Genomic DNA, 21971 nt, shown 5'->3' on the forward strand with positions numbered 1-21971 from the left:
GTTAAAGTGATTGTGGAGCTAGGACCTGGGGAGAGGAAGCTTTATGGGGGGTCCCCTGTTCACTTTGGACAAGGACAGCGTGGTCTTTGAAGGAAGCTTATGGCAAAGTGAATGAATAAGAGGACAGTTATGGAGCCCGGCAACCCAAGTTTATCCTGTCTCAGTTCATTAAGTGCCCAAGCCTTTACCTAAGCTTTTAGATTCTAGATTTTGAAGCTTACATTCCAAGAGTGAGGAGCGTTTTGTTTGGATTGATGAACATTCTTAATACATTATTTCTTACTACATTATTTCGTACTACAATTCATAAGAACTGGCAGATCTATTCTTTTCTTCTTTCTTTTTTTTAAAAAAAGGAGCCCTTTAAATCAAAGGGGTTTTGAAAAAAAATTTTGGGGACTGTGAGCTCATTTTTTCCATTATTTAGGCATTAAAGCTGTGAAAGCTTTATAAAGCCTATTCACTATTGTTTTGTCAGATGTTACCCTTTCTTTTCTTTGTAGAGACTTGGGTGGCAAATAAATGTTCATGCTTGTTGGGGGTTGGGGTGGCGCTGGAACAGCATTTGTTAATCTCCTTACTTTGGTTGCAATTCAGTTAGGAGTTGAAAAAAAATTAACTCCCCATATTTTGCTCTGGACAACTTTAATAGTTAAATTTTGTTTCAAACAAGTTTACAGAAAGTACCCTAACAGTGAATTTAATCCATTGAAAAAGAAGTAATCAGAAGTACCAGTTAGTTGAGGGCACTTGCATTATATATATCCGCGGTACAAATTATTCAAAGCTATCTTAAAACTAAAACGTAAAAACATTAAAAGAATTTACATTTATATTAAATATTCATGGCAGTGATGTTTTTTCTTTGTTTCAGTCTGATACTAAGATTTTATAGAACGTGTTGTTTTTGAAATTTAACATTTAAAGACTTTTAGCCCATGAACAGAGACTACTGTTTTGTGTTCTCCATATTTTAAAACACCTTCTAAACCTCCTACTATGTCTATGCAAACTCTCAGAAAACATGCTGAATGTTAGATAAATTACTTTGGTATTTTAGTTTTTTAAAAACCCTATTTTTAAAATTTTAATTCAGTTGAATAAAAAAGTTACTGATCTCTGCTTTGGTCTCCAGTAAAATTTTAGACTCCTTAGACTTTTTTGAAGCAGGCTTCTTGTAACTGTCAAAAATATAGATATAAGAATTGCTTGTTAACGATTTCATTTAAGAATTAACTTTATAAGTCTACTTCAAAAATGTCAACATTATTATTTGCCACATGATAGGAGAAATGGCATTGTTTTAGGACTCAGAAGTTCTGGGTTTAAGTCTCAACTCTCACTGGCCATGTGACAATGGGAAGCCATTAACTCCTTATCTCACTTTTTTTCATTGGTAAAATGGTATTAATAATGCCTATATTTCTCAAATGGTTGTTGTGATGGACAACTGAGATAATGAGTATGAAAATACTTTTAAAATGAAAATGTTTCATAAGCTTAAAGTAATATTATAATTATTGTACCTTTCTAATTAGACCTTTCTAATCTTCTCTATATTTAATTTTAAAATAAACATATTTTAAACTCATTGAATTATTTATATAATAAATTTTAGCTTCAAGGAGTTACCATAATTTTCTTATCTTGAGAGTAACTTAAGTTGGAATTTAATTTTTTTAATGTTATGTTATTAGATTTAAATTCTAAGATTGAATGCATTTTATAAAGAAGAAGATAATCTGGTTTATCTAATTATCTAGCTTAAAATTATCAGTTTTATATGCTTTAGACATAGTTTAAAAAAACTTTTATAAGAAACTGGTTAGTTTCTCTAAATTTTCTGCATTTAAATAATCATAAAGCATGTAAAAGATGAAATTAAAATCTATTGGAATTTTATTAGTTCTGACCTTTTAAAATGAAGTTACTAAACCATTTCTGCATTATAAGGAATTGTGAAGGGAGATAATTTTATTAGGCTTTCAATTGAAATTTTCTAAATAGCTTTATATAGTGCATGAAAATGAAACTAAATATGAACTATATCTTTAAAAATTGGTATTTTAGGTCAGGTCCTTTATTTAAATAATGATACTTTAAGCAAGTTTCACTTGAATATATTATATTTCATCTTTTAACCTTTTTGAGTTCTTTAATTCTGCTAAGGAAGCCATTTTGTTTCAAGGAAACCACAATGCTTCAAATATGCACAATCTTTGGGCTTTGAATTTTTATTCCAAAGTGTAGGACAATATAAAGAGAGGGTGAATATTTAGTAATATTATTTTGATGGGGTTGTAGTAATAGAAAGTGAATCATAATTCCCTCTTTGGCATTCAGATATTATCATTAACCAAGTCTCTATCAGAGCATAGCTTTTGCAGGTTTGATAATAGTGAAAAAGCTAAATAGTATATATCTTAAAATATTCTTTCCCTAATTAATGTAAAAATAATTTTTGACTTTTTAAAATTTTTGAGCATAATCTCAAATTGATCTGAAGAATGTTTAAATCATTTTACAACTCAACAAAGGCACTTTAATGTTCCAGTTTTCTCATATCTTCTCCAACCTTTGTCATTTTCCCTTTGTCATTATTAACCAGTCTAATAGGTGTAAGGTGATATTTTAAGAGTTTAATTTGCATTTATTTAATCAGTAGTGGTTTGGAGCAATTTCTTCATATACCCAGAGATAACTTTTATTTCTTTTTCTGAAAACTGCCTGCTCATATCCTTTGATCATTTATCATTTAGGGAATGACTTTGTATTCTTATAAATTTGAGTCAGTTCTCAACATATTTGAAAAAATGATGTCTTTGTCAAAGAAACTTGCCGTAAAAATTTTTCCACAGTTATGACCACTGTTTATTTCCCCTCCATCCTATCTTTTCCTTTATTGATCTCTTCTCCCCTTTTCCCTTCCTCTCACCCCTTCTCTCCCTCCCTTTCTTGCCCCCTTTTCCCTCTCCCTCTCTCCTTTTGTCACATCCATCATCCTGTCTTTCTTCAAAAGTGTTTTGTTTCTTTCCATTATCTCCTCCAGTTTGCCCTTTCTTCTGTCAGCTCCCCCATTCTCTTTTCTTCTTCCTTTCCTACTTCCTTGTACAGTAAGATAGAGTTCTATAGCCAACTGAGTGCATTATTCCCTTTTTTTTAAAAGTTTTTGCAAGGCAAACAGGATTAAGTGGCTTGCCCAAGGCCACACGGCTAGGTAATTAAGTGTCTGAGATCGGATTTGAACCCAGGTACTCCTGACTCCAGGGCAGGTGCTTTATCCACTATGCCACCTAGCTTCCCTATTATTATTCCCTTTTTGAACTAATTGTAATGAGAGTGTGGAGTATCTGCTACCACTTCCCCCATCTTTCCCTCTACTGTAGAAGCTCTTTAACACTTAGAATGTTTTTTTTTAAATTTTTTGGCTTTTTGCAAGGCCATGGGTTACGTTACTTGCCCAAGGTCACACAGCTAAGTAAATATCACATTTCTTTTAATATGAGATTACATTCTGACTCTTCTTCCTCCCCTTTCCCAGTGGATCTCTCTTGTCCCTTAATTTTTTTTTTAACTATACCCTCATAGTCAAATCAAAAGCATTCCCTCTGTCTATTTTTCTTAACTGTCCGAATAATGATAAAAATTCTTAGGACTTGCAAGTATCATCTTCACATGTAGTAATGGAAACAATTTAACCTTATTGAATCCCTTATACATTTTCTTTCCTATTTACTTTTTTATGATTTTCTATTCAGAGCTGTTCTTTTCAGCAGGGATGCTTGAAAGTCCTTTATTTCATTAAATGCCCAATTTTCCCTGTGATGGATTATACTCAGTTTTACTGGGTAGGTTTTTCTTGATTGTAATTCTAGCTTCTTTGCCCTCTGGGCTATCATATTTCAAGCCCTCTGATTCTTTAATTAGAAACTAATAGATCTTGTCTTATATTGATGTGACTTCATATGTTTGATTTCTTTCTTTCTGTCTACTTGGAATATTTTGCTCTGGAATTTGACTGTAATTCTGGATGTTTTCATTTTGGGAACTCTGGTGAGGTAATCAGTGAATTCCTTCAATTTCTATTTTACCCTTTGGCTCTAGGATATCAGAATAGTTTTCCTTGATAATTTCTTGAAAGATGATGTCTCAGCTTTTCTTTTTTGAATGAATGATCTCTCCTCTGTTTCCAGCTCATTTTTTTTTTTTTAGGCTTTTGCAAGGCAACCAGGGTTAAGTGGCTTGCCCAAGGCCACACAGCTAGGTGACATTATTAAGTGCCTGAGGCCAGATTTGAACTCAGATTCTCCTGACTCCAGGTCTGGTGCTCTATCCACTGTACCACCTAGCCACCCCTCATTTGTTTTCTAAAAATATATTTCACATTTTCTTCTGTTTCGTTTCATTCTTTAAATTTTGTTGTATTGATTTTTTTTATTTCTTGTTGAGTCAATTCTAAATTTTATGAGATTATTTTCCAATGAACTTGTGGTTCTTCATTTTCTTTAGCCAAGTTTGTTATTTAAGGAGTTCTTTTCAGTAGATTTTTGTGCTGCTTTTACCATTTGGTCTATTCTGTTTTTTTAAGGTATTGTTTTCTTATGTATTTTTTGTATGCTTTTTTTTACTAAACTGTTGATTCTTTTTTTCTATGATTTTTCCCCCCCTCTATTTCTTTTAACAATTTTTCTCTATGTCTCTTATTTGAGTTTTAAAATTCTTTTTGGGTCTGAGAGAAATTCATATTTTACTTTGGGACTTTGTATGTAGCAGTTTTGATTTTATTGCTGCCTTAGTTTGTTTTGATCTTCCCTGTCTCTACAGTAATTTTCCATGGTCAGGTTCTTTTTTTGTTGCTTGCTCATTTTTCCAGCCTGTTTCTTGATTTGTGACTGTTAAAATTGGGCTCTTTGGGTAGCTTAGTGGTTCAGTGGATAGAGTAAGGAGGACCTGAGTTCAGATCCGTCCTTAGATACTTAGTATTTAACTGTGTCATCTTGGGCTAGTTCTGGGATTCTACAGGTTTTCAGTTCTTGCAAGGTGTTGTCTAAAGAGAGGTGTCATTGCTTTCCTGGCCTGTGCTCTGATGTGTTCCACATTTTAGAGCTGTGACCAGCCCCTTGTAGCCCTGCGGCTACACCTTCTGGTGCACTTGTGCTCCTTTTCACCCTGGGACTGTGACCCAGAACTGAGTATAGGCAAAACAACAGAGTGCAGTGCTTGCAAAGTAGTCGTTGTAAGCTCCTTTTGACCAATTGCTGATGCCCTTATTGTTTGTGTACTTTGGATGACATGCTGCCAATTCGGTGGCCCCTGAGACCTGTTGCTGGCTTGCTGTGGGCAGACCTGCACTGAAGCAGGCAGCTCTGGATTCTGCTTTCTCACCCCAGTGAGACAGATCTTTTCTTCTGACCTTCTAAGTTGGTTTAGACTGGAAAATTGCTTCACCCTGACAATGGTTCTGCCATGCCAGTATTTGTATTTTATTACAGAATACAAATTATTGAGGCATTATTTTAAATTTGTTTGGATGGGAGTTTGAGAGTGCTCAGATGAGTTCTTGCCTTTATTTTATTTTTTAGGTTTTTGCAAGGCAATGGGGTTAGGTGGCTTGCCCAAGGCCACACGGCTAGGTAATTATTAAGTGTCTGAGACCGGATTTGAACCCAGGTACTCCTGACTCCAGGGCTGGTGCTTTATCCACTGCACCACCTAGCCACCCCTTGCCTTTACTTTCTTGACTCCCTGGTGTATAATTTCACCAGTTTCTTCAGATTAGTAGTATTTAAGTGTAGTTTCAGAATGATAAGGAACTTTTAAATTTTTCAGTGTGAAATACATATATTTTAAGTTCTTTATCTTTTTATTTTAAACATTTTGCTCTAGTTTTACATACGAGTTTAGGAAAACAAGAAACTTAACAGCACCTGAAAAACTGAAGGGAGGATTCAGAAGCCAACCCTGAACCTCAGTCAGTCAAATGATAGTTTATTAGAATGAATCTTCAGTGTTCCAGGCACTATGCACAATGCTGGGGATATAAAGGTACCAAAAAAATGAAACAACCTTCCTTCTCAAGGTTCTTACATTCTATCCTGGGAGACTGCATCTGTACATAATAAATAAATATGAAAAGGAGAGATAGGTAAAAGAACTGGATTTGTAATTTCATTTTTAGGGATTAGGTATATTCACATACAAAGCAAATATAACAGAATTAAGTGAAGAAAGTTGGAGGCTAGATGTTATGAGGATCAGAAAAAACTTTACCAAGAAAGTTATACTTACTTATACTTTAGAGAAATTCTACAAAGAGGAAGTGAATGCCAGGGTTGGGGGGATGATGGCCAGGGCAGAGGCTCAGAGGTGAGGGAGATGAAGGCCAATATGTGAAATATGGAGAGGCCAGATTGAATGAACTATTGAAGGAAGAAAGGGAAGTAGTTATATAATATCTCTAAAAAGATAAATTCCAGTTAGGTTGTGAAGGGCTTTGAAATACCAAGAGGAGTTTACAGTTTATATCTAAGGGGTGAAAGGGAGGTCTTTGGAATTTACTGAGTAGTGGAAGTGTCAGGGTCACTTCTGCAGTTAAGGAAATCACTTTGGCAGCTCTTTGAAAGATGGACTGGATCTCGGAGAGATTTGAAAAAGACTCTTGAGGGAAGCCATTGTAGTAGTCCAGGCAAGAGTTGATGAGGAATTAGATGGAAGGGATGTTGAAATAGAAACAGCAAGATCTGGTGGTTAATTGGAAATGTAGAGTGAAGGAGAATAAGGATTTGAGGAGAAATGTCATGGATACAAACTTGGGAGAGATAGGAAAAATGGTTATGCCCTTGACAGAAGTATAGAAGGATCAATTGGGAGATGGGTTTAAGAGCATAAGATAATGAGACAATATCAATAGCACAGTCATTTCCATGGCACATTATTGGTCATCCAACCTTTCTTTGAAGATCTTTTAATGAAGGGCAACCTACTTCCTTCCAAGTTATTCTATCTTTGGATCGCTGTAATAGTTTAGGAAGATTTTTCCTTAAATTTTTGTTTAACTTCTACTTGTTATTCTTTTTTAAAATTTTGTTTGTTTAAGGCAATGGGATTAAATGACTTGCCCAAGGTCACACAGCTAAGAAATTATTAAGTGTCTGAGGCTGGATTTGAACTCCTGACTCCAGGGCCGGTGTTATATCCGCTGTGCCATCTAGCTGTTCTACCTTGTTATTTTTAATTCTGTTCTGTGATGCCAAACAAAACAAAACAAATCCTTCACTATACTTTTGAAGACATATTTTTTTTTAGGTTTTTGCAAGGCAAATGGGGTTAAGTGGCTTGCCCAAGGCCACACTGCTAGGTAATTATTAAGTGTCTGAGACTGGATTTGAACCCAGGTACTCCTGACTCCAGGGCCAGTGCTTTATCTACTGTGCCACCTAGCCACCCCTTTGAAGACATATCTTAAACTATTTCCAATTTCTTTGACTTTTGATCATGTATGATTGCTTCAAGATATCCATATAGTCTGGTTTCCTTGCTTTGGACTCTGTTGAATTTAGCATTGATAATATACAAAGCCTGAAATTCCCTCTACAGACCTCAACTAATCTGGTTAGGCCTCTTAGCTGTAATACAGGGAGGAATTAGAAAAGAAATCAAGTGAGAAATACTCAGGTGTCACAGAATCTTTGACTCTTCCATTATATCCCAGGCAAATGATTAAGCAGCTTCTGCTTCAGAATCTTCAATGAGAGGGAATCCCATTGCTGCTGCTGCTTCTATTACTCCTCATCCTCCACCCCCTTTATTTTTTTAAATTCAGTTTTATTTTCAACTCCAAATTCTTTCCCTCTCACCTTTCCTTCTCCCTGCTCTAAACTGAAAAAAGCAAAAATATCCAAAATCCATTACAAATAAATCCCCACATTGACCATTTCCAGAAATTTAAAAAAAAATTTATACTCATTTTGTACCCTGAGTTGATCACCTCTATCTGGAGGTGGATAGCATGGTTCACATTGAATCCTCTGAAATTGTGACTGGCTATTGTATTGATTAGCAATCTTAAGTTTTTAGAAATTGTTTATCTTTATAATGTCATTGTATTAACTGTTTACCTAGTTCAGCTCACTTCTGATATATATATATAATATATTATATATATATATATCTACTCACTTACAATGTTCATACAAGTTTTTTCATGTTTCTTCTGAAACTTGTCTCCATTTTTTCATAGCCCAATAGTATTATATCACATTCATGTGCCATAACTTGTTCCTCTATTGATAGATACCACTTCAGATTATGATTTCATGGTACCATTATTAAAAGATCTGAGATAAACATTTTTGTACTCATAGGTCATTGTTTTTGTTTGATCTCTTTGAAATATAGCCCTAGTAGTAGTATTACTGAGTCAAAGGAAATGTACAGTTTTAGTAGTTCTGGGAAATAGTTCCAAAATGCTTTCCAGAATGACTAGACTGGTTAGCTCACAGCTCTATCAGTAATACATTAATGTACCTGTTTTCCCACAGCTTTGGAGCATTTGTCGTTTTTTAAAAATTTGAAAAAAACTTTTCTTTTTAAAAAACTTTGCCAATCTGATAGATTAGGGATGGTACCTGATAATTGTTTCATTTGCATTTCTAATTATTAGTGATTTAAAGTACCTTTTAAAAATAAGGCTATTGATAGTTTGGATTTCTTCTGAAAACTGCCTAATTTGTATTTGTTGAGTTTTTATTCATTGGGGGAATGGTTCTTACTTTTCCCTATGTATCTAATAACTGAGATCTTTATCAGAAATTTGCATCAAAGATTTGTCCCCAATTTCCAGCTTTTCTTCTAATTATTGCAGTATTTACTTTATTTGTGCAACATTTTAAATTTTTATGTGACCAAATTATCCATTTTATGTGAACTTCTCTGTCCCTTGTTTTATAACATCTGACATGTAATTTTTTTCCATATTCTTACAATTTGTGAATTTGTGTCTAAATCATGTATACATTTGGAGATTGTGGAGAAGGGTGTGTGTGTGTGTGTGTAGTGTGAAATGTGGGTTTATATATCTAGTTTTCACCAGACTGCCTTTTTGATTTTATCAACACAGTATAGTGACAATAGTCTCATTGTCTTCTGTATATAGTTTTCAGAATCTTTTTTTTTTTTTTTGCAAGGCAGTGGGGTTAAGTGGCTTGCCCAAGGCCACACAGCTAGGCAATTACTTAGTGTCTGAGGCTGGATTTGAATTCAGGTACTCCTGACTCTAGGGCCGGTGCTCTATATACTGTGCCACCTAGCTGCCCCTGTATATAGTTTTGTATGTATGTATTTGCTTCTGTATATGGTAATTTGCTTAGCCTAGCCATAAGCGATCAATATTTATTCAATTATTTAGTTATTTTGTAATTGTATTCCTCTGTGTATAGTAGTCAGTTGAAATCTCCTTTATTTTAGTTTATTTTATATCCTATAACTTTCTTGAATCTGTTAATTGTTTCATTTAGTTTTTTAGTTAACTCTAGAAATTCAGTGCTGCTTGAGGCAGCCAGTGCTTGTAATTTTTTAGAAGCTGTTATTGTTTAAAGGATTTCCCCTATATATGTATGTTATGGAACACTATTGTTCTGTTAGAAACCAGGAAGGGTGGGAATTTAAGGAAGCCTGGAAGGATTTGCATGAACTGATGCTGAGCGAGATGAGCAGAACCTGAAAAAAAACATTGTACACCCTAACAGTAACATAGGGGTGATGATCAACCTTAATGGACTTGCTTATTCCATTAGTGCAATAGTCAGACACAATTTTGGGATATCTGTGATGGAGAATACCATCTGTATCTGGAGAAAGAATTGTGGAGTTTGAACAAAGACCAAAGTGTATTACCTTCAATTTAAAAAAACCCAAACAAAATTATCTTATTATGTAATTTTGCTCTCTTATACTTTATTTTTTTCCCCTTAAAGGACATGGTTTCTCTCTCATCGCATTCAACTTAGATCAGTGTGTACCATGGAAACAATGTAAAGGCTAATAGACTGCCTTCTGGGGGGGGGGGGAAGGGAAGCAAGATTAGGGGGAAAATTGTAAAACTCAAAATCTTTAAAAAAGGGGGGGGCAGCTAGGTGACGCAGTGAATAGAGCACTGGCCCTGGAGTCAGGAGTACCTGAGTTCAAATCCAGCTTCAAAATACTTTATAATTACCTAGTTTGCAAGCCACTTTAACCCCAGTGCCTTGCAAAAACCTTAAAAAAAGAAAAAGCAAATTTACCTTATATCAAGCCTATCTTTTTGCCTTCTAGACTGAAACCAAAAAACCCCACAAAAAAACCGAACCCTCAAATATTTAAAGATAGATTGGCTTTTCCTTCTTACTCTTCCCTCAGGTAAACATTCTGCATTCAGTCTATCTAATTCCCTTATTGCCATCCTGGTCATTCTTTTCTGGAAATGCCATAATTTGTCAGCATTTTTCTAAAAAGATGAGACCTAGAACTGAATAATATCTTACCAATGTGCAGAGTATAGTGGAATTACTTCCTACTTTAATTTGGATGATTTACTTCTCAGTGCAACCTATGATCATGTATACATTTTTGAGTCTGCAGTTCACCTACTTTTTTTACATAAACCATTGTCTAATTGTACTTTCAACCCCTATTTGTGATTAATTTTTTAACTGAATTCCATAATTTTACATTTATTCATATTAAATTTTATCTTATTAGTTAAAACTATAGTTAGCACATTAAGATATTTTTAAGTTCTAGTGTCACATTAAGTGTGCAGCTTCCCCAACTTCTTGTCAACTGAATATTTGATAAGCATGGCATCTACTCCTGTATTGAAGTCAGTGATAAATGGTAAAGAGCAGATCCTTTGGGTCCTATACTTGAAACTTTTCTCCAAGTTGACCTGAACCGATAATGATTACTTTGGGTCAAAACATTCAACTATTTCTGAATCTAATTTTGCTATCATGTAAATCATGATTCTCTATCTTCTCCACAAGAATAACATGAGAGAATTTGACAAATGCTTTACTGAAGTCTAATTTTACATTAGCAGCTTAATTACCCTTTAGTTTACTAGTTTGTCTAGTTAATCTGTTTCATTTACTAACTCGTCTAATTCTTAATACTTATCTTTTATTTGGGCTTGTAGCATAGGGAAAACGATTGTGATCCACTCTGGTGTTTTAAGTTTTTATTCCAGGTTTACATTGCATTATATTGTATTACCCTCATTCCCCTTGTAAAAAGTAGCATATGTTTGTGACCCAGATCCTTAGGGTTATGAGTATAGTTGATATTCATGGTCCGGATTTGAACTCAGGTACTCCTGACTCCAGGGCTGGTGCTCTATCCACTGCGCCACCTAGCCACCCCTAATAACTCTTTACTTGCAAGAATAATTATAATCACATTCATAATATATCATTTGTAGTACTTTACAAGGTACTTTTATATATATTTTGTTGTCATTAGATTTTTCTTCCTCTTCAAAAAAACAAAAGAAAAAGCAAATTGACAAATTGACAAAAAGCAAATTGACAAAAATAATGACAATAATCTCTGATGTTTTATAGAAAAGGGTATAAATTTCTCTCAATCCCTTCAATTTTCCCTTTAACTCTTTGTACTCTGATAAAGGTGGCAGTATTTTGGCATATGGTATAGTCTTTTGCCTCAACTCTGCATTGATTTGGTCTTCAAAGCAAAGTTGTTATTTATGTATGTTATGGTATGTGTGTATATTTTTGGATGATTTATCCTGTAGTACAGGTGAGGAAACTGAGCTCAGAGTGCTTAAGTAATTTGCTCAATATCATACAATTAGGGCTCACATCTTTTGACTCTGAGAATAGTGATATAAATTCAACTTCATGCTACCCTTAGAAGCATCTTAACTTCATTAATAATTTCCTAAAAATATAAAATATTATAAAATTGGGTCAATAGGGTCTTTTTTTTTAGGTTTTTTTTTTGGCAAGGCAAATGGCTTGCCCAAGGCCACACAGCTAGGTAATTATTAAGTATCTGAGACCAGATTTGAACCCAGGTAATCCTGACTCCAGGGCTGGTTCTTTATCCACTGCGGCACCTAGCCGCCCCTCAATAGGGTCTTGAGAATTGATCTCAGATACTAGGTTCATCATAAAAAAACTTTAAAATCTGTAGTTTCCCCCAAAGCATAGAGAAAATAACTGTTTACCCAGCAGTTTATTGTTGTTTAGTACTTTCCAGTTATTCATATTGGAGTCTTGTAGATCATATCTTAGATGAGTATATTTATATTAACTATGTTTTGCCTTTCTAATTTAATTTTTTCTAAGTAAGAAAGGAGAAAATACTGCAAATACTAAAAAAAAAATGGGCAGTTGACTGCTTAGATAGTATTAAGGAGTTTTTATCTTCTCATCCTTACATATATGACTATTTTGGATTGTTGGCTGTCAGTTTATTAGTCCTTTCTGATTATTTAGGAATTTGTGTGTGTGTGTGTGTGTGTGTGTGTGTATGTCTCTGTGTGTGTGTGTGTATTTATATTTATATATACTTTGTGCTAATTGATTAATATTAATTGCATACAAATGATTATATTAGCATATATTAATAGCAATTTATTTTCTTTTAATGTACAAGTAAGCTTATAAAATAAAGCTTTTATCAAGCAAGCTTTAATTTTAGTCTGTCCAAAGTGGTTGCTTTTGTCAATTTTTATTTAAAATCCTTTTTTTTCTGAGTCAACTTAAGTTCTTTGGGGCAAAAAGATTTGGGTACTTGACCCCTGATGTAATCTTCTCTTTCCTCTTCCCTCTTGTGAAGTGATTATTATACTTTATGATATAAGTAGCTTTCATTTTCTTTTGGCTTACACAGAGGGCATTCTAAGAAAAATATGATTCATTGTTGAAACGATTGTTAATAAACCATACTTAACATTCTTCTTTTGAGACATTCAGCATTGATTAAACTTTGAGTTAATTTTTTAAAACTTTTACAGTTATTAGGCTTTTTTGAAAAATTAGAACTTGGTTTTCTTGTGTATGTTAATTTTCTTCCAGGTTTCAACTAGCTGATATTTCAATAACAACTCTAATTTGGGGGAAAATAAGAAGTGTGTGTGTGTGTGTGTGTGTGTGTGTGTGTGTGTGTGTGTGTGTGTAACAATAGTTATAACACAGACAGTAACTAATTTGATCTATAAGATTTTGAAATTTGGTTCTGACCCCAATCACATTTTAGTCTTTGATCCATTTATGTATGTGAACATGCCATTTCCACATAGAAGTTATGTAGCTTAAAGTAGTTCTCTTAGTGTATAATTAGTATACTAAATTAATTATAGACCTTAGTTTGAGAGGCTCATTATTTATTATCTTTACAGGAAAAAAGAAATTCCAGAAAATAAATATTGTACTTCAGTAATATTTTACTTTGTAGTAGGATTTAATTCCATTTTCATTTTATTTTGAAAGGAGAAATTGTTATATTATTCCTTATATGACTTTTAATATTATCTTTGTAATTGGTAATTAAGAGAGCCTTAAGTACAACTAGGGCTATCCTTCCCCCTAGGGAAATCATATACACTTCTTGATTTAGTAGTATCCATCTATCTGAAAACCCTCTCATCAGCCTGACATGATTTTTGAAAATTACAGCATTAGATTCATCTTCATTGGCTTCAGCAAAGATCTTATTAAGTGTAAATGTTACCTGGATAGGTAATTAGATCATTGCCACCTATTCATATGATTATGATGAGAAATTGTTTATTAGACTAGGAAGCAAAGAAATTAGTCCCTTTTGATGGAGAAGAAAAATGATCTGTTGCATGGAGTTAATGCCCAAGAAGAGTCATGTTCCACATTTGAAATTTTCCAGGTAGCAAAGGGTTAGTGTAACAGCCTGGAGTATCAATTTGAGAAATTAGGTTTAGGATTTTTCTCCTGAAGTTAAACTTAACAAAGAACCAAGAAGAGATAAGGAAAACTTAGCCTTCTTCAATAAAACTAAAAGCATTTGAGAGAAGACTTTTTGAGACCTATCATTGCCCCTAGTCATTTTCCTAAGGTTCATTTTCTTGATGGGAAACTTGTATTTATTCTTCTGTCATCTTAGAGGTTCTATGTCCATAGATGTACTTGAATAGTTCCATGTCGATAATGAGATTTAATTGAAGATATTTAGATCTAATTATAAAATAATGAACAGGGACTACTTTCCTCTCACAAAACCAATTTCATTATTTTTTAGTTAATTGTATTAAAAGTTCTAACTTTTCCCCCAAAACAGAAAAGAACAACGTCCTATATCATTAGGAATCTTCCCACTGCCTGCAGGAGATGGACTGCTTACCCCTGATACTCAGAAAGGAATTGATACACCAGGATCAGAACATTGGAAATTCCAAGAATTAAGCCAACCTCGTTCTCATACCAGTCTTAAGGTAAGAATTATTTTGCTTAACTCTCTCTATGCAGCCCCTACTTTGACCCCTTTATTTGTTTATTTTAAGAATTACAGTGTCGATCAAATAGTGGTCACTTAATTAAGTGTTCATTTATTGATTAATTCTTAACCAGGTTTGTTATAAGTATTGGATCATAGTTTTTAAAAAATTATTATGAATTGAAGCAACTTTATTTTTTCTTTTAGAGCAGGGGCTGTCCAACCTTACCTTTATTATTTTATTTGTTTTCCAATTATATACAATAGTAATCTGTACCTATCATTTTTTGTAAGGTTTTGAATTTTACAACCCCCTCCCACAGAAGGCTGTCTGATAGTCTTTACATTATTAACATGCTATACATTGATGTAAATTGAATGTGTTATAAGAGTAAACATAACACCCCCAAGACAATGAGAAGCCTCAAGAATAGTGAGAGAGGGGGGAAAAATGTACTTCAGTCTATGTTCAGATTCCAATGGCTCTGTCTCTAGGGTGAGTTGCTTTCTCTATCATAAGTCCACCAGAGAAGTTGCTTTAATATTTTTCCCACAGTTGTTGTTACAAGCTGTACCTCCACTCTATTTCTCCTCACTCTCATTTATTCTATTCTCTCTCTCTCTCTCTCTCTCTCTCTCTCTCTCTCTCTCTCTCTCTCTCTCTCTCTCTCTCCCCCCCCCCCTTTCATCCTGGCCCTGTCCAAAAGTGTGTTGAATTGAAGTATCCTCTCCCTCAATCTTTCCTCTCTTCTATCACCTATTCTCCCCTTCCCTCCCCCATTCCCCCTTATCCCATCCCTTTCTTCTTATTTTTCTCTAGGGTAAGATAGATTTCCTCACCCTATTAAGTGTGTATGTTATTTCCTCTCTGAGCCATTTCTGATGAGAATGAAGGCCTCACTCATTCCCCCTTGCCTTCCCCCTTTCCACTCCATTGAAAAAGCTTTTTCTTGACTCTTATGTGAAATTTCTTAGCTTCTTCTTCATCTCCTTTCCCTCCCTCCCTCCCAGTACTTTCCTTTATCACCCTTTGACTCCATCTTTTTACTATATATATATATCAATCATTATATTTCACTCCTTCCTATGTCCTGTCTATATATACTCCTTCTAATATCTCTTATAAATGAGAAAGTTCATATGAGTTATCAATTCTTAGCCAGTCAGGACCCATTGATCAGAGCCATAGTGATTTGAGGCCCCAAGATAGCTTGTCAGGGTTTGATGATCAAAATTTACATTCCACTGGACAGAGCACCTGTAGGTAAGGGTATGATTCCCCATGTGGACAGAGAAGAGAGGAGAGGAGAAAGAAGCTGTGTTGCATAAATGGCTAGCATTGGGGCATTTCCTATTTTATTTAGGTTATATTGGGGTATTCTTCATTCTCAGAGGACAATGACATCAGAGATGTGATATTATGACATGTCTAGTGAGTTGGATTTAAGTGAGGAAGAACTTTGCAAAGTTATTAGCCTCACTTTCTCCAGAGCCATCTGGGTTCAGTGACTCGATACGATTTAGTTCAACTTGAAGTGACTCTGGATGCAGTGAGAGACTTTGATTTTTTAGGGTCAAATGTAAGGGCCTTTTAATTGCTCTCAGTTTTGACAGAGGCAATGCCATCCATTCGATGATTAAGGCTCACCTCAAATCATTCTGGTTCTCATCGGTTGGTCAACAGTAGGCCAAACCCCACTTGATGTCAGGGTTGTCTTCGAGAACAAAAGGACAAACAGCAACAACATACATATATATATATATGATATATGATATATGATATATTATACATATTAAATTTAAGTGGTTTTCTGTGTAGGAGTGGTATTACTTCAGTATCCAAACTCATTTTTTTTATCACTATATGGCAGAGGTGTTTAATCTGGGATCTTCTGGTTTTTTATTGTATGTTAGTAAAATTGGTTTACTTTGTAGAAATCCTAATTTTATTTTATAAATTTAAAAGCATTGTTCTGAGAAGAGATTCCTAGGCTATACTAGATTGGCAAAAGGGTCCGTCCAGGACAAAAAAAATGGATATGAACCTCTGGCATCAGGCACTTGTAGGGGGAGGAAATTTACTTAGACAATGCATATGTGCCACTGCTCTGCAATGTATAGTCTTAGAGTGTTTTCTATAGTCAATGTGTTGAGAGAGTTTCCCATGGTCACATAACTAATAGGTGACCAAGGCAGGACTTGAACCCAGACCTTATAAATTCCTGTATATCCCAAATCTCATCATATGAATGTATTTTACAGTATACCTTCTACTATACCAGATCTATTCAGAAGTCCAAATCTCATCCTTCCTGCTTATTTTTTGTTAGGTTGGGAACTAAGAATGATTTTTGCATTTTTTAAAGCACATAATATATTTTAAAAATAAATTTTACATTTTAAAATTTATTCTTAGCTCTTGAACTGTACAGAATGTGATCCACAGACCCCTACATTATAACATTTTGACTGTTCCTTAAAATGTTTATACATGTAGTATGCAAGTCAATTATACCCAGGGTTCCAGTGTTATATAAACTTTAAAATGTGCAAAATATGGAGTGGCTAGGTGGTGAAGTGGATAGAGCACCAGCCCTGGAGTCAGGAGTACCTGAGTTCAAATCTGGCCTCAGACACTTAATAATTACCTAGCTGTGTGGCCTTGGGCAAGCCACTGAACCCCATTGCCTTGGAAAAGCCTAAAAAACAAATGTGCAAAATTCACCTTGACCATATTTACTTAAAACATAACGAACATTAACATGTATTAGTAATAATTTTACTTGCCTTCTTAGACTTCAGTTGTGCTTTTGAAGGATGATTTGGGTTTTCTGGTTTATTTAATGAAACGGTATAGGAATTAATACTTTCTTGTAGAGATATATTTTCTTGTAGAGATTTTCAGAATTATTGGCTAAGCTCAGATACTACTTATGTGCTCGATAAATACTTTTTCTTGGCAGCGATATTGTGGCGTGATTCTTCCTGAAATGCTTTTTGAAAGTAAAGATGGACACAGTCTTTGTCCCTTCTCTGCCTCTCATGTTCAGGTCTAGATGTGCAGTTGCTTATTATCAGGTCAAAGGAAGATTATCAGAAAACAAAGATCATTGTCAAGTCACTTTTTCTTATCCTGCCCTGTCACAACTTGCTCTTGATCCATTGTGTATTGTTTGAGGGTTTTGCTGCAACAGGTTTGAATATACTGACCATGTTTTCTCCCTTCTCTGTCCCATAATTCTTCCCCAAAGTAGGAACAGAAGTCCTGGTAAACTCTCCCACTTTTTTTTTTTAAGATTTTTTCAAGGCAATGGGGTTCAGTGGCTTGCCCAAGGCCACATGGCTAGCTAATTACCAAGTGTCTGAGGTTGGATTTGAACCCAGTTACTCCTGACTCCAGGGTCAGTGCTCTATCTACTATGCCCCCAGCCGCCCCTCCACTCTCCCACTTTTGAGCTGCACCCCACAAAATGAATAAAAAGCGATATTTTTTTTTAGGTTTTTTGCAAGGCAATGGGGTTAAGTGACTTGCCCAAGGTCACACAGCTAGGTAATTATTAAGTGTCTGAGGATGGATTTGAACTCAGTTCCTCCTGACTCTAGGGCCTGTGCTCTATCCACTGTGCCACCTAGCTCCCCCATAATAGACTTAATAAAAAAGGAATCATCAGACTATCTTTTGTTAAAGAATTGCCAAGACAGGATCCCGACTACCCATAAATCTGCTTTGCAGGCTTCAGATGCCCTGAAGTATGGACTGATGGCTGCATTGCCCAGATAAAGGCTATGAAAAGGGGTAGAAAAAGTCTTCTCTCATTTTAGATTGAGCAGAGCAGAAAAAAGGAGAGGGAATGGTTGTAATTCCTGACTTTGTAACAAAAAATGTTTCAATTATTGACTGTATTATTTTACTTTTTTTAAGTTAATAGACTTTTTTTAACTTCTGAATTTTGATTCTGCTTCTCCACTGAAACAGACATCTCTTTTGGAGACCCTGTTTCTTGATTATTTAAAAAAAACAATATTATTAAGTTATTTGACCTTAGGTCACAAAATTCCCTTAGCACTTAGTTCTTTTAGGTGTAAAATGATGGGTTAGTTTAAATCCTTTCATTACAACTCTAATGTTCTGCACAAAGATTCTTTGAATTAATTATGTGCTGTGAAGTGGCATCCCATTTTACATGTATGTGTTCTGCCTTAAACTAGAAAGTCTCAGACAAGTCTTTTTTCAGTGTTTTTCTTTAGCCTAGTTTTTCTATGAAATGCTTGAGATCTAAAATATTCTGGAAAAAAGCAAAACAAAGCTGACCAAGAATAATCAAGGGAACTGAGAGCTAAAGAAAACTGTGATACAAAAAGATATTGGCAGCACAGATGACTTGTCAATTAATACAAAGCTCTTTATTTCTCTGATTTTCCAGTTGAAATTTGCAATTTAGCAATAGAGTTATATTCAGATGATATTGTAAAGAATGCATATTGCTGTATCTTCAAATAATTAGTGAATGGCAAAAAATGCATAGACTCACTCTATGAACACTGAACATATTTTATACCTTTACACAAACTAAGAAAAAGATGCCTATCTCTGATGAAGGGGTAACCAACCCTTCTTGCCACAACTTAGTTGTTTCTCTGTATCCTCTCTCCTCTTGGAGTTTTCATGACATTGCCTTCCCCTCTTCCTCCTTCCTGTCTGAATATTGCTCATTTTTGTTGGCAGGATCTTTCTCCAGTGACCCAGCCGCTAACTGAAGTTTCTGCCCTGAGCTTCTTTCAGTTTTTTCTCTATATTTCTCTTTGTCCTAACTTCAGTTATTATCTCTATGCTGATGATCTCTCTTTTCCTTTCTCTTTACCTACCTAATCACTTTCCTGAACTATTCCAGTAGTATCATCTATTGTTTGGATATTTTGAAATGATTGCTCTATAAGCATATCAACAGAAAATGTTCAATATAGAAGTCAATTTTTTCTCAAAATCTGTTCTTCTCCCAAACTTTATTATATTTTTCCAGTTTTCAAGTTTTACAATCTTGACATCATTCTCATTTCAAGTCTTCACTTTTACCCATTTCATATAACCAGTCATTTGCCAAATATTTTTGTTTCTACCATATCTCTTCTTCTTCTTTTTTTTTTGCAAGGCAAATGGGGTTAAGTGGCTTGCCCAAGGCCACACAGCTAGGTAATTATTAAGTGTCTGAGACCGGATTTGAACCCAGGTACTCCTGACTCCCAGGCAGGTGCTTTATCTACTACACCACCTAGCCGCCCCCATATCTCTTCTTAATAAACAACCACCACCCAATCATCTTTTTTTCTGGACTGTTTAAAATAGGCACCTATAATTGTTATTGCTTTCTTAAGGTTCTCCTCACTCTACTCTATCCTTTACACAGCTGCCACAATGATTTTTCTAAAATAACCTTTCTGACCACATCATGTCTCTATTCGGTAAACTCCAGTGACTTTATGTGATTTCTAGGATCAAATACAAAATTACCTGTTGGCATTTAAAGCATTTAATAATCTGGTCCCTTCCCATCTTTTAAAATTTCTTACACACTGTTTCCTGTCCATGTTCTGCATTCTAACCAAACTGACCTACTTCCTATTCCTTATACAAGATGTGCATCTTTTCTTTCTGTTAATGAATATGGCCTAGGCATCCCAAATTCAAGATGTGTAAAACAAAATGGAACCCATTATTTTCCTCACTAACATTATCCCTTCTCCAGACTTCCCTATTTTTATTTATTGTACCACTATATTGGAGTGGAACTTCCCATCATATGCATAATGGTGTAGATCTTACCAGTTTTACAGAGAGAGGCCATCCAGGAGTTTAGAAGGATTGCTCTTTTTCTTGGAGCTTCTTAGACTTGCTGAAAATATGTTAACTTGTGGGAAGCAGGGCTCTCAAAGTGTCCTCAATTTAACTATTGCTGTTATCTGCTGAAACTAAAACTTATCAATTCCAGTAAGATCAGGGATGAAACTAGGATGCCTTTTATTACCTCTACTATTCAATATAATGTTAGAAATGAGAGAAGAAAAAGAAATTGAAGGAATTAGAATTGGCAGTGAGGAAGAAAAGCTTTAACTCTTTGCAAATAGTATGATGTTATACCTAAGAGAATCCTAGAAAATTAGCTAAAATCATTTGAAACAATAAATTCTGCAAAATAGCAGGATATAAAATCAACCCACATAAATCATACATTTCTATATATGAACAACAAAGGCCAAGGAAAAGAGATAGAAAGAGAAATTTCATTTAAAGTAACTGTAGACAACATAAAATACTTGGAAATCTTTCAAGACAATCCAGAAACTGTATGAACACTAGTACAAAATATTTTTCATTCCAAGTCACATCTAAACAATTGGAAAAAAAAGTCAGTTGCTCTTGGTTTTAGATCAAGGTAATATAATAAAAATGACAATTCTACCTAAATGAAATTACTTATTCAGTGTTATATCAATCAAACTACCAAAAACCTATTTTACAAAGCTAGGAAAAAAAGATAATGAAAGTAAAGCTGATCCTCCTGAGTGCTTCATTGTTCAAGAGAAAAGAACAGATTTAACTCCTCATCCTTGGCATATTGTAATTGTCTTTAAAAGAAATGAGAAAAAATAGCAAAAAGTAACCCAGAAGATCTATTAGGTAAAAGGTAAAAGAATCTTATTTTCTTTAAGCTAGTGCTGGCTTATACAACTCTACGTTTAACTTTTGTCTTTGACTTAGATTACTTTTTGATTTTGAACATACAGCATTCTTTAACATTTGATCTTAAGCTGTCTTATATCTCATTGTAATTTTTCCTACCTGTTTAGTACATTTTCTGCGCACTTTTTTTACTCCTTTTTGAATACTTTTCCCTGTCCAATAATTTTTAATATTCTCTTTTAAAAAAATTATCTATTTCATTAAATATTTCCCAATTATTTGTTGGGAACATTTAACATTCATTTTTAAAAATTTTGGGTTTCAAATTCTCTCCCTCCCACCCCCTTATTGAGAAGGCAAGAAACTTGATACTGATTATACATGTGAAGTCGTGCAAAACATTTCCATATTATCCATGATGTGAAAGAAAACACAAAATAAAGAAACTTTTAAAAAAAGGCATATTCACTGCATCCAGAGGTGATGGCATATTTCATCATGGGTCCCTTGGAATTGTCCTTGATTATTGTCTTCATTATGTATGGTGTTCTGCTTACTTCATTTTACATGAGTTCATATACATCTTCCTAGGTTTTTCTGAAACCATCCTGCTCGTAATTCTTCTTAAATAACAGTATGCCAACAATGACTTCCCTAAGAAAAAAATCCCCAGGACCAGTTGGATTTACAAATGAATTCTATCACACATTTCTTTATATTTTTTTTTCCAATTACATGCAAAGATAGTTTTTTAACATTCATCATTTTGCAAGTTTTTGAGTTCTACATTTTTCTGCCATCCTCCCTTCTTTCCCTCCTCATGGCA

At 34.5% G+C, this 21971-nt stretch overlaps 1 protein-coding gene across 6 annotated transcripts in view; it reads left to right on the forward strand.

The window, feature by feature from the left end:
- The window catches only part of SPAG9 (sperm associated antigen 9), a 168649-nt gene that overhangs the window by 89231 nt on the left and 57447 nt on the right, over nt 1-21971 (forward strand). For all 6 annotated transcript variants that reach the window (XM_074223706.1, XM_074223707.1, XM_074223710.1 and 3 more), the window contains one exon: nt 14311-14464. In XM_074223706.1, the coding sequence (XP_074079807.1) occupies nt 14311-14464 (154 nt within the window). The remainder of the gene's footprint in view (nt 1-14310; nt 14465-21971) is intronic.

This window comes from Macrotis lagotis, chromosome 2, assembly GCF_037893015.1.
Source record: "Macrotis lagotis isolate mMagLag1 chromosome 2, bilby.v1.9.chrom.fasta, whole genome shotgun sequence".
NCBI lineage: Eukaryota > Metazoa > Chordata > Mammalia > Peramelemorphia > Peramelidae > Macrotis > Macrotis lagotis.